At 48.4% G+C, this 12,729-nt stretch overlaps 1 protein-coding gene across 4 annotated transcripts in view; it reads left to right on the top strand.

Moving 5' to 3' along the window:
• SSRP1 (structure specific recognition protein 1) overlaps positions 1 to 12,729 on the top strand; it is a 66,974-nt gene that overhangs the window by 39,908 nt on the left and 14,337 nt on the right. For all 4 annotated transcript variants that reach the window (XM_029574799.1, XM_029574800.1, XM_029574801.1 and 1 more), the window contains exons 5-10: positions 3,701 to 3,891; positions 4,622 to 4,852; positions 8,476 to 8,579; positions 9,372 to 9,500; positions 9,630 to 9,851; positions 10,238 to 10,310. In XM_029574799.1, the coding sequence (XP_029430659.1) occupies positions 3,701 to 3,891; positions 4,622 to 4,852; positions 8,476 to 8,579; positions 9,372 to 9,500; positions 9,630 to 9,851; positions 10,238 to 10,310 (950 nt within the window). The remainder of the gene's footprint in view (positions 1 to 3,700; positions 3,892 to 4,621; positions 4,853 to 8,475; positions 8,580 to 9,371; positions 9,501 to 9,629; positions 9,852 to 10,237; positions 10,311 to 12,729) is intronic.

Genomic DNA, 12,729 nt, shown 5'->3' with positions numbered 1-12,729 from the left:
AGGAGCTGTTCCTGTGGGCAGAGAAACATCTGGAGAGACTAGCTGCTTCTCATGTCGCCGGAGTAGACAACGTGCAAACGAACTTCCTCAGCAGACAGCGTCTGTATCTGGGGGAGTGGGAGTTGTCAGCGGAAGCTTTCGACTTGCTGCACGCAAGATGGGGCAAACCAGTGATAGACCTCATGGCAACTCCGGCAAATGCGAAAACAGATCGCTTTTTCAGTCGCAGGCTGGAGGTCGGATCAGAGGGCATCGATGCTCGCGTTGAACTGTGGCTGACGCACCTCTTGCTGTATGTGTTTCCTCTGTGGCCACTTGTAAGATGGGTGCTGTCCGGTCAGGGTGATCCTGGTGGTGTCCGAGTGGCTGCGGTGGCCGTGGTTTGTGGACCTTCTGCGTCTCGCGGTAGATGGCTCATCTCTCAGGGTTACTTCATCAGGGACCCTTAATTTCAGACCAGGAGGATCACTTCTGTGTAGCAGCCTGGCTTTTGGGAGGCGGTGGCTCTGTTTGAAGGTATATTCGGAGCCGGTCATTGCAACTTTGCTTCAGGCGAGGAGGCCTTACACTTCAGTGGCTTATGTCCGGGTATGGAGAGTATTTGAATCGTGTTTGCTGAATAGAGTTCAGCCCTTAGAGATGGACGTCCCGCAGATCTTGGAATTTCTGCAGCGCGGGTTATCTAAGGGGTTAGCGTATAATTCCTTTTGGGTCCAGGTAGCAGCTTTGGGTTCCCTGCGGGGCAGGATTCAGCGAAAGCCGCTGGCGTCTCGTCCGGATCTCGCTCGTTTCCTGAGAGGGGCAAAGCATCTGCATACTCCGGTGCACATCTGCCTGGCATGGAATTTGAATTTGGTTCTTCGGGTGCTGTGTGGGCCCCTTTTTGAGCCAATGCAGATGGCATCGTTGAAGGATTTAACCCTGAAGGCTGTTTTCCTGGTGGCTATCTGTTCCGCTAGGTGAATTTCTGAGCTGCAAGCATTGTCATGAGGGACTCTTTCCTCCATTTTTCAGACAATGGAGTCTCTTTATGAATGGTTCTGTTCATTTTTGCCAAAGGTAGTCTCCTCTTTTCGCCTTAATCAGGTGGTTGAGCTTCCTGCCTTTTCGAACTTGGCAGGCAATTCTTCGATGGTTAGATGTGCATCATATCTTTTTGCGGTATCTCAAGGTATCGGATCATCTGTTTGTCCTGTTCAATGGACAAACATATGATCATGATTGCTCACTAGTTAAAGGAGATGATAGCTTCGGATTACATCTGCACGGGCCAGCTGGTGCCGGAGGGGTTGCGAGCGCATTCCACTAGGGTGCAGGTGACCTCGTGGGCAGAGTGTCAACTGCTTTTCTCCGTAGGAGATCTGTCATGCAGCGATGTAGTCTTCCCTCCCGCTTTCACCAAACATTATCGCTTAGATGTGTGCACTCCAGAGGACGCGATGTTTGGGGGCAGTGCATTGCACGCAAGTCTTTCGGGTTCCCGCCCAGAATAGAGGGGCTTGGGACTAATCCGGGGTACGAACAGGAAAGGAAAATTGGTTCTCACCTGCTAATTTTTGTTCCTGAAGTACCACAGATCAGTCCAGAGATCCGTCCCCTTCTGACAAAAAACGTTCTCACTTCTGGAGATGGCTAAGCTGATTGAGCTGACATTCGATTTGATCAGAGTGATGATGACTGTACATAGTTGGGGTATGTTTTGTTAAGTTAAAAGGGCCTAGTTTGCAGGGGGCTCCAACTTTAAGTCTCTGTTCGCCCAAGTTTTATTGGGGGTTTTGTTAAGGTGGGCATCTTGGCTTGGCTACAGGTCAGTACTGGGGGGACTGCAGGTGGCACTATCGGTTATGTAGCAGTGCCTCAAAGTTTTGTTGTCTGCCTCCATCTGCTGGTAGGGATACTTAAACCTGCTGGTCTGGACTGATCCGTGGTGCTTCAGGAACGAAAATTAGCAGGTAAGAACCAATTTTCCTTTACAATTTGTATCCTGGTATAGCACTGCCTCCTTCTACCAGGTCTCTGAGATGCTAATTATGTCTACCTCTTCATTCAGTGCTATGCATTCTAGCGCCTCCCATTCTACTTCTTAGAGTTCTGGCATTGGCTTACAAACATTTCAAAGTATGTTTTTTGTTTAACAACCTGCTTATCAGTTGATAAGGGTTACTTGGATGCCCTCTTATTTTAGTATCCTTTGAAAACACCTCCCTCTGAACCATGCACTACTGAGCAATCATAAGAACATAAGGTCTGCTTTTCCCCATGTTCTAGTTTAAAAACTGCCCTATCTCCTTTTAGAAGGTTAGTGCCAGCAACCTCATTCCACCCTGGGTAAGGTGGAGCCCATCCTTTCAGAATACATACCCCCCGCCCCCCCAAAAAAATGTTGCCCCGTTCCTGACAGAACTGAAATCCTCTTCCTTACACCATTGTCTTATCTACGTATGTAGACTCCAGAGTTGTGTCTGGAGTCTACATGTGCAGCCTGTTCCACGCACAGACCTCTGGGGTTCTGTGAGTGGAACATGGAGCATTTCAGAGAGGGGATGACAGCATGCAGCTGCATTGGAGAACGCTTGGGGGGAGGGGATGACAGCATGCAGCTGCATTGGAGAAGGTTAGGGGAGAGGGGATGACAGTATGCAGCTGCTTTGGAGAAGGTTAGGGGAGAGGGGATGACGTATGCAGCTGCATTGGAGAAGGTTAGGGGAGAGGGGATGACACATGCAGCTGCATTGGAGAAGGTTAGGGGAGAGGGGATGACACATGTAGCTGCATTGGAGAAGGTTAGGGGAGAGGGGATGACAGCATGCAGCTGCATTGGAGAAGGTTAGGGGAGAGGGGATGACAGCATGCAGCTGCATTGGAGAAGGTTAGGGGAGAGGGGATGACAGCATGCAGCTGCATTGGAGAACGCTTGGGGGGAGGGGATGACAGCATGCAGCTGCATTGGAGAAGGTTAGGGGAGAGGGGATGACAGCATGCAGCTGCATTGGAGAACGCTTGGGGGGAGGGGATGACAGCATGCAGCTGCATTGGAGAAGGTTAGGGGAGAGGGGATGACAGCATGCAGCTGCATTGGAGAAGGTTAGGGGAGAGGGGATGACAGCATGCAGCTGCATTGGAGAAGGTTAGGGGAGAGGATGACAGCATGCAGCTGCATTGGAGAACGCTTGGGGGAGGGGATAGCATGCAGCTGCATTGGAGAAGGTTAGGGGAGAGGGGATGACAGCATGCAGCTGCATTGGAGAAGGTTAGGGGAGAGGGGATGACAGCATGCAGCTGCGTTGGAGAAGGTTAGGGGAGAGGGGATGACAGCATGCAGCTGCATTGGAGAAGGTTAGGGGAGAGGGGATGACAGCATGCAGCTGCATTGGAGAAGGTTAGGGGAGAGGGGATGACAGCATGCAGCTGCGTTGGAGAAGGTTAGGGGAGAGGGGATGACAGCATGCAGCTGCGTTGGAGAAGGTTAGGGGAGAGGGGATGACAGCTTACAGTGGAATTGGAAAAGGTTGGAGGGGAGAAGGGATGATGGCTTGCAGAGGCATTGCAGAAAGTGTGTATGTGGGGTGGGATGTTGGGTGGAGACAGGGGGCAGCCTGCAGGGGTATTGGAGGAGAGGTTGGGTAACCTATTTGCCTGTGTCTTCTGATGCTTGCATGGTTGGATCCAAGCTCTGCTTCCTCTGTTTCTGTCATTGAAGGGCAGCTGCTTTCTTTTGATATTGGGGATCAGCCAGCATTTGAGCTGCCGCTCAGTAATGTGTCTCAGTGTACCACTGGCAAAAACGAGGTGACACTAGAATTTCATCAGAATGATGATGCGGAGGTCTCGCTCATGGAGGTGCGCTTCTATGTCCCACCAACTCAAGAAGATGGTATGGATCCCGTGGAGGTGGGTAACAGAAAAAGCCAATTCTGAGGTATCTTGGCTTTTGACTTGAAAAGTCAAAAACTGGAGCATGGCCTTGCAAAAGAGCCCCAGGTTTGCTTCTCAACCAAACTTGCTCCTTAGGCTGGAAATGCTGCAGAGAGAGCACTCAGTCCCCATAAGCGAGGGAGCCTGGTCATCAAACGTTGGCATAAGTGACCAGTTGATTTCCAAGCAGGCTTGAATTGGGCTCTGAAGGCAGCTGTAATGTTCTCTGTTATGATATTTGGGTGGAGAATAAAATGGAGAATCTAGCAGAAACAATCTGACACCTTAGTTCAAAATGATCAGGGACCGTTAGACCTGAGAGCCTGAACATGAGCAGCGAGCAGGAGGCAGCTGCTGAGCCATGAAATTGACAAGCGTTTGAAAAAAATGCCACTTTTTTTTTTTATCACCTTTAGAAGCGGTTTTTATTTAAAGCACCAGATGTTCCTCTGTAGGGCTTTCTAGTGCTGTAATGTGCACCAGATTGCTTTAATGCCTCCCTTTCCATAGAGTTTAGAGCTTCTATCATTTTGCCAGTCACAGCTCCTCTTACAGGAGGCAGCAGCAGGCTAGCTGGAGCACTTCTCTTTGTGCAAACGTGGAACTAGTTGTGCTTTGGATAATGTATAGAATAGTTGCTTAAGTTTTTATACTGTTCGTTGCCTTGCCTCGCAGTTACAGTGAATGCCTCTGGCTTTTCCTCCAGGCATTTGCTCAGAACGTCCTGTCCAAGGCAGATGTCATCCAGGCCACTGGTGACGCAGTATGCATATTCCGTGAGCTGCAATGCCTGACTCCCCGAGGTCGCTATGATATCCGCATCTACCCTACCTTCCTGCACCTTCACGGCAAAACCTTTGACTACAAGATCCCATACACCACAGTGCTGCGGCTCTTCTTGCTGCCACACAAAGACCAGAGACAGATGTTCTTTGTGGTACGTTCCTGGGAGGGGCTGGGAGGGTATTCAGGGCCAGAGGGAAGGAAACAGAATTCCCTGTATGTACCCCGATCAGTCCAGTCTCCTAGGTTTATGCACCCCTGCCAGCAGATGGAGACAGAGTTTTATTTACACTGCTACATAATCCCTGGTGCCACCTGCAGTTCCTCAGTATTTCTCTGTCTCCAGCAGATGGTGGATGGTGCAAAACCTGCAGTTCTACAGTCTGGAGAGTATTTGTTTTGTGAGCCTTCCTCCCAAGGGGGTTTTTGTGGTCTTGGTGGTTCCTTCCCTGTCTGGTTGAGGTGGACGAGCTGGGGGGTGGGTGACCTCTTTTTGTACGCTCGCTCCATTGATCCGTGGGATATAAATCTGGTAGTTCAGATCCCTCCCCTTCACGAGGCTGCTCAGGTGGCTCTAAGCTCAGGGCAGCTGGGTTGGTTTTTTTTTTTTTTCTGTGTGCCTCTTCTGTTTGAATCAGGCTGATCCTCCTGTAGTGCTGGACAGCTCTGTCTTCCATGTTGAGGGAGTTTTTGTGTTTATTAAAGTTTAAAAAAAAAAAGAGAAAGGAAGTTAGATTTTATACCCTGTTCCTTGTCCCTTGTTTTGATCCCTTTAGATTTAATCCCCTTTTTTCTTGTCCCATTTAAATCCTGTTGCTCCAATTATGTTACTTGTTCCGTGTAAAGCTTGTTGCTGCATTATGTTATCTGTAAACCAATAAGATGTTCCCAATGACTGTCTGTGTTTAAATAAATAAATAGTCAGGAACCAGAGGAGCTGAGGTAAGGGGTGGCTCTCTTCTCTGTGGAGGCAGCGGCAAGGGGGAGAAGGGCTGCTTTTGCCTCTCCCGGGTTTTTTCCAGTCTCGGCACGGGGGTTTTCCCACCGTGGTTTTTATGGTGCATGGCTCTGTGTGTGGTGTGCGCCGGCAGGCCTGAGCCACTCGAGACTCTGTGCTGTGTGTTTCTGGGGGAGAAGGGCCGTCGGAGGGGACCGGTTGAGTCTAAACCTTGTAGGCAGTGTACTGGCTTGTCCGCGGCGGCTTTCCCTGCACGCGCCGGGGTTTGGAGTGGGTCGAGGCCGCCTTCTCCTTTGCAGCGGCAACTGTGGCCATTTTGGATTTCGTGCCAACAGAGGGAGGGGGCAGGATTTTCCCTGGTCCGCGCGAGCTCCGGGGAGGAGCAGGGAAGGTTAGATGAGGACGTTGCCTCAGAGCTACCGGTGTCTGCTTCCTCTGTAGCTGGCTCCCATCAGATTCCTGCTACTCCCAGACCTTTTTCAGCTGATTTTATTTTGCTTCTCGATGAAGCGTATTTAGCTCAGCAGGCAGGGCTGGGGAATCAGCCTTTTCCTCCTGTGGGTCTGGGCTTGGGTTCTAGACCTGGGCAGTCCCTGAAACCGAGGCCATTCATGGTTCAGTGCTTGCTGGGTCCTGCTCCGCCTGGTGAGGACTCGGATGAGTCAGCCACTTCGGAGGGTGCTCCCGGAGATCCGGGGGTTTTGATGGCTCAGGACCAGGGGGATCCGGATGCGGCCGGCCCAGGAGGATCAGGAGCTAATCCTTTGGGTGGAATAACACTTGGACCAGATAGCGGCGTCACACATTGCAGGGGTTGAAAACGTCCAAGCGGATTTTCTAAGTTGCAGTTTACTAGATCCGGGGGAGTGGGAACTATCTGAATCAGCAATGCAGCTAATCCAAGAAAGGTGGGGCTGTCCCCAAAAGGATCTAATGGCGACTTGTCTCGATGCGAAGATAGTGATTTTACAGTTGCAGGCGAGAGTACAGGGCCGAGGGAGTCTATGCTCAGGTGCTACCCTGGTCTTGGGAGGTTCTGCTTTATGTATTTCTTCCTTGGCCTGAGGTAGGCAAGGTGTTGCATCAGCTAGAGAGACACCCGGGCAAAGTGGTGTTGGTAGCCCCAGAGTGGTCATGTCTGCTGTAGTTTGCAGATCTGGTCAACTCAGCAGTGGACGGGCCTTTATGCTTTAGTCATCTTCCAAGCCTTCTTCGTCAGGGCCTCATATTTTCAGACCAGGCCGATCGCTTTTGTCTAGGGCTTGGCTTTTAAGAGGTGGTGTTTGAGCCACAGAGGATATCCAGAGCTGGTCATTGCTACTTTTCTTCAGGCTAGAAGGACATCTACTTTGTTGTCATATGTGTGGGTCTGGAAAGTTTTTGAGGCCTGGTGTATAGCTAATGGAGTGCAGGCCTTACAGTCTTTGGTATCTTAGATTTTATCCTTCAGAAGGTTTGGTCAAGGGCTTGGCTTTCAACTCTCTTAGGGTCCAGGTAGCAGCTCTTGCTTGCCTGCAAGGTAATGTAGAAGGTTGCACACTGTCTTCTCATCCTGATGTGGTTAGATTTCTTCGGAGGGGCTAAGAATTTGCACCCTCTGGTGAGGAGAGTTTGTCCATCCTGGAATCTTTCTCAGAGGTTTGTGTGACACGCCTTTTGAACCTCTTCGGAGAGCGACACTTAAAAATTTGAGCCTAAAGGTTGTTTTCTAGTGGCAATTTGTTCAGCTAGGAGAATCTCTGAATTGCAGGCTTTGTCTTGCCGTATTCCATTCCTACAGATTTCGGACTCGGGAGTGTCCTTGTGGACAGTCCCCTCGTTTTGCTGAAGGTGGTATCGGCGTTTCATGTGAATCAGACGATGGCGCTTCCGGCCTTTCCGGAGTTGGATTCTTCCTCGCCTCGTGTGCGGGAGCTTAAACTTTTGAATACCCGCAGGGCTTTGTTGAGATATGTCAAGGTAACAAATGATTTTAGGAAGTTTTATGGAGGAACGGTTCGAAGAAAGGTACCAAGGCTACCATTGCGAGGTTGCTCAAAGAGGTTATTGGATCAACATACATTCTCAAAGGGCATCAGATGCCTGAAGGTTTGAGGGCACACTCTACGTGCTCTCAGGTGGCCTTGTGGGCAGAGGCTCAGTTGGTTTCACTGCAGGAAATTTGTAGAGTGGCAACTTGGAAGTTACTGCATACCCTTGCAAGGCACGATCATCTGGATGTGGGTAATCCGGAGTCTTGATCATTTGGCAAGAGTGTCTTGTGAGTGCGACTCTCCAGATCCCACCCTAATTAGGGAGCTTTGGTACATCCCAGGAGTCTGGACTGATCTGGGTACGTACAGGGAAAGGAAATTGGTTCTTACCTGCTAATTTTCGTTCCTGTAGTACCACGGATCTGTGGAGGTGGAGAATTGTTCGCTCAGCTGCGCTTTCTTGATACAGACTATATAATTTTTTCATGGTATGAGATACAAACTTGTTGAAAAAATTTTTTTCTATATTTAAGTTGTTTTTACAAGTTTTTTTTTTTGTGCTTGGGTACAGGTCAATACTGAGGAACTGCAGGTGGCTCCAGGGGGTTATGTAGCAGAGTCATTAAAACTTTCTCTATCTCCATCTGCTGGCAGGGATGCATAAACCCAGGAGTCTGGACTGATCTATGGTAGTACAGGAACGAAAATTAGCAGGTAAGAACCAATTTTCCTTTCTTCACCTGACACAGTAAGTTGTCCCTATGTGGCTTTGCTGCTTTTTAAAAATTTTTTAAATTCTGTGTCTGGTGCTTTGCTCATTTCTGATTCTTGTTCCTCTGCTTTTAGATAAGCCTGGATCCTCCAATCAAACAGGGTCAGACACGATATCACTTCCTGATCCTGCTCTTCTCTAAGGATGAAGACATCTCTCTTACCCTGAACATGAATGAGTGAGAATCTGTGTTGTGTAATATACAAATCTCCAAGAGAAAGCTGCCACTTTTTACCCTCTCGTACCTTGCCTGTGCCGTTGTGATTTCTCCTTATTCTTTGGCTGATAGTTATGGAGCCTGTGGATGTGGTCATCTAGAATCTACAGCTCGTTCGGCAGTAGGCTCTGACTTTTATTCTCGCTGCTTGTGGGAGGTGCAGGCACTGGAGGCAAAGCCTGTGCCCATAAGCGAGGATAAGACCCGCTCCTGCTTCATCCGGGTGGACATTTTGTACGGTTATACCACAGTAAAGTTTGGAGCTAAATGGGAGTTTTAGGTTTGATTCTGGGAACCCTGCATGGTTGATGCTCAACAATTTATTTCCCTAAAGCTACTTCAGCCTCTCAAACTACTTAAAAAAAAAAAAAATTCTCAATTTCAAAAGAGCATGAAGTAAGAACAAGCATTTTATTTTTAGTTGAGGACTGCGGTAATCATTGTCTGAGAGGTCCTGATCTGCCTGCTGCAAAGGGATGGCTACTGCTGCTAGCTCTCCTTAGGGTCCCCTGCAGTACAGGGCTTTGGGTGGAAGGTGGCTCTGTTCAGCAGGAGCCCTTTTGCAGACCTGGAAACGATACCCAGCCGTATAACAACCTGTAGTGCCCTAGCAGTACGACGTCTTGTGCAGCGGTGGGTGTAGCACTCAGACTCTGCTATAACAAGTTTTCTTTATAGCTCTTAACATTGACGTCATTGCATGTAATTGGCACAATAGTTTCTCCAGTTTTTTTTTTTCTTGTTTCTTTCCAGGGATGAGGTGGAGAAACGTTTTGAGGGAAAGCTGACAAAGAACATGTCTGGGTCACTTTATGAAATGGTCAGTAGAGTGATGAAGGCTCTGGTTAACCGGAAAATCACTGTGCCAGGAAACTTCCAGGGGTAAGCAGGGTGGGGGGGGGGGGGGGGGTGGATTATGCCAGAAAACTCCCAGGGCGGAGGGATGCTGAGGGCAGGATAGGAATGGCGAGGCTGAATGTCTGACGCTTGATGATCTCTGTCCCTGTGTAGACACTCCGGGGCTCAGTGCATCACCTGCTCTTACAAGGCCAGCTCGGGGCTTCTCTACCCCCTGGAGCGAGGCTTCATTTATGTCCACAAGCCGCCTGTCCACATTCGATTTGACGAAATCGCATTTGTCAACTTCGCCAGAGGAACCACGACCACGCGATCTTTTGACTTTGAAATAGAGACCAAGCAGGGCAGCCAGTACACCTTCAGCAGCATTGAGAGGTAAGAGACGCTCCGTTTGCCCTCTGTGCGCTGGTGAGCGGGGGGTGCAGTGTTACCTGTATCAGCTCTAGAATAGGAACATAAAACTGAGAAACGTTTTGTGTCTTTCTCTCTCTCGATGCCCTGAGTGCTGACCATTCTCCAAATGTTCCCAGTCCTATAATCTCATGCTCTGCTGGTTGTATTTTTCCTTTTGCCCACTTGCTGCCTCTGTATTAGGATGGATAAATACCACCCTCTTTCCCTGCAATTGCCTTTCCTTAGAATGAAGGATCTCAGTCTCTCTCTTTGGAATTACCCCTCCCCTCCATTATTGGTTCCAGGTTGTATCTCAGGGTGACCCTGGTCTAGCGGTCATTTTCTAACCGTCCCTTGTTGTTCCTCAGGGAAGAATATGGGAAGCTCTTTGACTTTGTGAATGCAAAGAAACTCAACATAAAGAACAGAGGACTGAAGGAGGTAATTGGAGGAGGGGGATGGTAATTCTGTGCTTATGGGGAAAAGGTCTCGAGAAATAATTCCTTAAGTGTCCAAGCCTCATCTTCCTTCCCCCAAGTCATTTTCCTCACTGTGATCTCACACACACAGTCTTCAAACATAATGCAATGGGAGAACTTCTGAAAGGCACGAGATTTCCTTTTGACTATCCAAGCACCCAGCTGGGCTGTGAGGAGCCCTATGCAGAAAAAACGTTTGTGACTGTATGATATGTGCTAGAAAACTGTTCCAGCCTTTCAGACATTTGCCCTAATGCTTCCTGCACAAAGGGCATGGTGTGATCACGTCCTGCACTCTTACTGACCTGTAATTTTGGCTGAGAAGTGGGTTTCCTCCAGACTTGGGGCAGTGCTAGTCTGCTAACCTCTCCTTCAGAAGCAGGCAGGGCTTCTCATTTTCCTCTCTCTCATCATCATCATCATTTCATTTTTTCTTCTTTTTGTTCCCTCTCATCTCACCTCTCATACTTTAGAAGAAAGAGGTGTGTGCTGTCTAGCCTTCTCCCAGGTTTTTTGCATGCGGGTTGTGAACTGAGTGACGATCTGCATGATGGAAAGGAGTAGGGGAGGGAGTGACGTGGCCCTCGGGTCCTCTTTTTCAGTGAGGGTATCTGATATGTTGTGTCATGGGTGTCACTTTTTTCTTTGCAAGCTGCTGTAATTGTCTGCCTCGCCATAACATTCCCAGCAACCGCTGCGTATTCAGAGCATCTTCTGTAACTCTGTCTGCCCTCCCTGCTCTCCCTTCTGTAATGCCGCCTGCTTCCCCAGGTCTTCCACTTGCCATTACAGGTTCTCAGCACCGTTCATGACCATCTATTTCCCCCCGAAGAAGTGCCATCTGCTCTGACTGAAGCAACAGGGCCATGAAATTGAATTAAAATGGCCTGCTTTTCATGTCTGCAGTCTATTTTACAATAACTTGTCGAACTGGAGTTTTTGGGAAAAGGTTGTACGTTTTGTAAAAACATCTTTCCCTTCTGTAGTCTTTCAAGCTGGTGTGCAGTCGAGTGGCAGTCATCTCTGCCAGCTCTGGTGGATCCGGTTATGGGGCCTGTGTCTGTAAACCAGCATGAACTGCGAAAGGGGTTTCTCACCTGCAGAGTCGGTTCTTTATCTTTATTGTAATTATCTTAAATTACAAGTAAAAACTTGCAAACAGGAAACAAAATAGAACTTATGATATCAAAAAAGAAACCAGTACACAGCATTAAAAAAAAGAAAACTACCATCTCGGTACTGTTTGTTAATCTATCACATGAAAGGAGGGGGCACAGGAAAAAGGGATTTAATTGAGAGGAAAGAACCATCAAGCGGTAGTAAAGTTTTATCAAGAGGCATTGGGAGATCTCTTAGCACCCAAAAAAGATTTTTAGCTGGGCTGGATCAAAAAACGTCCGTCTAAATTATCAAATTTAACAAGACATTTACATGGCTATCTTAAGAAAAAAGGTAGCAGCTGTATCCAAAGTAACTTGTTCCTGCGCTACGAAGAGTTTACGTCTCTCCTGAGTGATTCTGGGGCTGCCCGGATAAATCCAGGCCTTTTGCCCCCCCAAAAAAACAATTCTTTAGCTCTGTGAAAATATGAACAAAGCATCAAATAAAAGTCAAAAAGTAACCAGAAGAATGGATCTCCTATTAGTGTCGTCATGAGGCATGGCATATATAAACCATCTGATCCTACTACTGTAAGCGAAGTCCCTTTCTGTGCTGGCAAATAGAAACATTTAGTTCCCTGTACGTACCCGGATCAGTCCAGACTGTGGCTTGAGCCCCCTTTCCAGCAGGTGGAGACAGACTAAAACTGAAAGGATGTCCTATATGAGGACAGAGCCTGTCCTGTAACCCTTCAGTATTTGTCTGTCTCCAGCAGGTGGAGACAGACTAAAACTGAAAGGATGTCCTATATGAGGACAGAGCCTATCCAGTAACCCTTCAGTATTCGTCTGTCTCCAGCAGGTGTAGCAGCTCACCCGTCGGTCTTCTGATTTCGGCTAGTTAGCCGTCTCTTTTTCTCTTTCGTGGATCAAGCAAGTACTTCTCCTTAGTTTTTGTTTGGCTTTTTTCAAAAAAAACAAAAAAACCTAGGATTTTTGTTAGATCAGTATTTGCCTCTTTCTGTATAGGAGACGCTAGTCGTCTCCTGGCTCTTGCCGGACTCAGGGGGGCTTTGCCCCTTGTGCGGAGCATAGCCTGAGTCCGTGGGTGCTTCCAGGTGTGGGGGACCGAGTCTGGTCCAGTTTTAGTCTCCCCCCTCCTCTGGCTGCCTGAGGGGCTTAGCACCCCACTGCTGTGCTCAGTTTAAAAAAATAAATAAAAGTGTTTAAAGTTTTACTTTATCATTTCTGACAGCAGTAGAGTCTTTTTTTTTTTCTCCA

The sequence above is a fragment of the Rhinatrema bivittatum genome, chromosome 13 (genome assembly GCF_901001135.1).
Source record: "Rhinatrema bivittatum chromosome 13, aRhiBiv1.1, whole genome shotgun sequence".
NCBI lineage: Eukaryota > Metazoa > Chordata > Amphibia > Gymnophiona > Rhinatrematidae > Rhinatrema > Rhinatrema bivittatum.
Note: the sequence above shows the minus strand (reverse complement) of the source record. Positions and strands in the feature narration are given on the sequence as shown.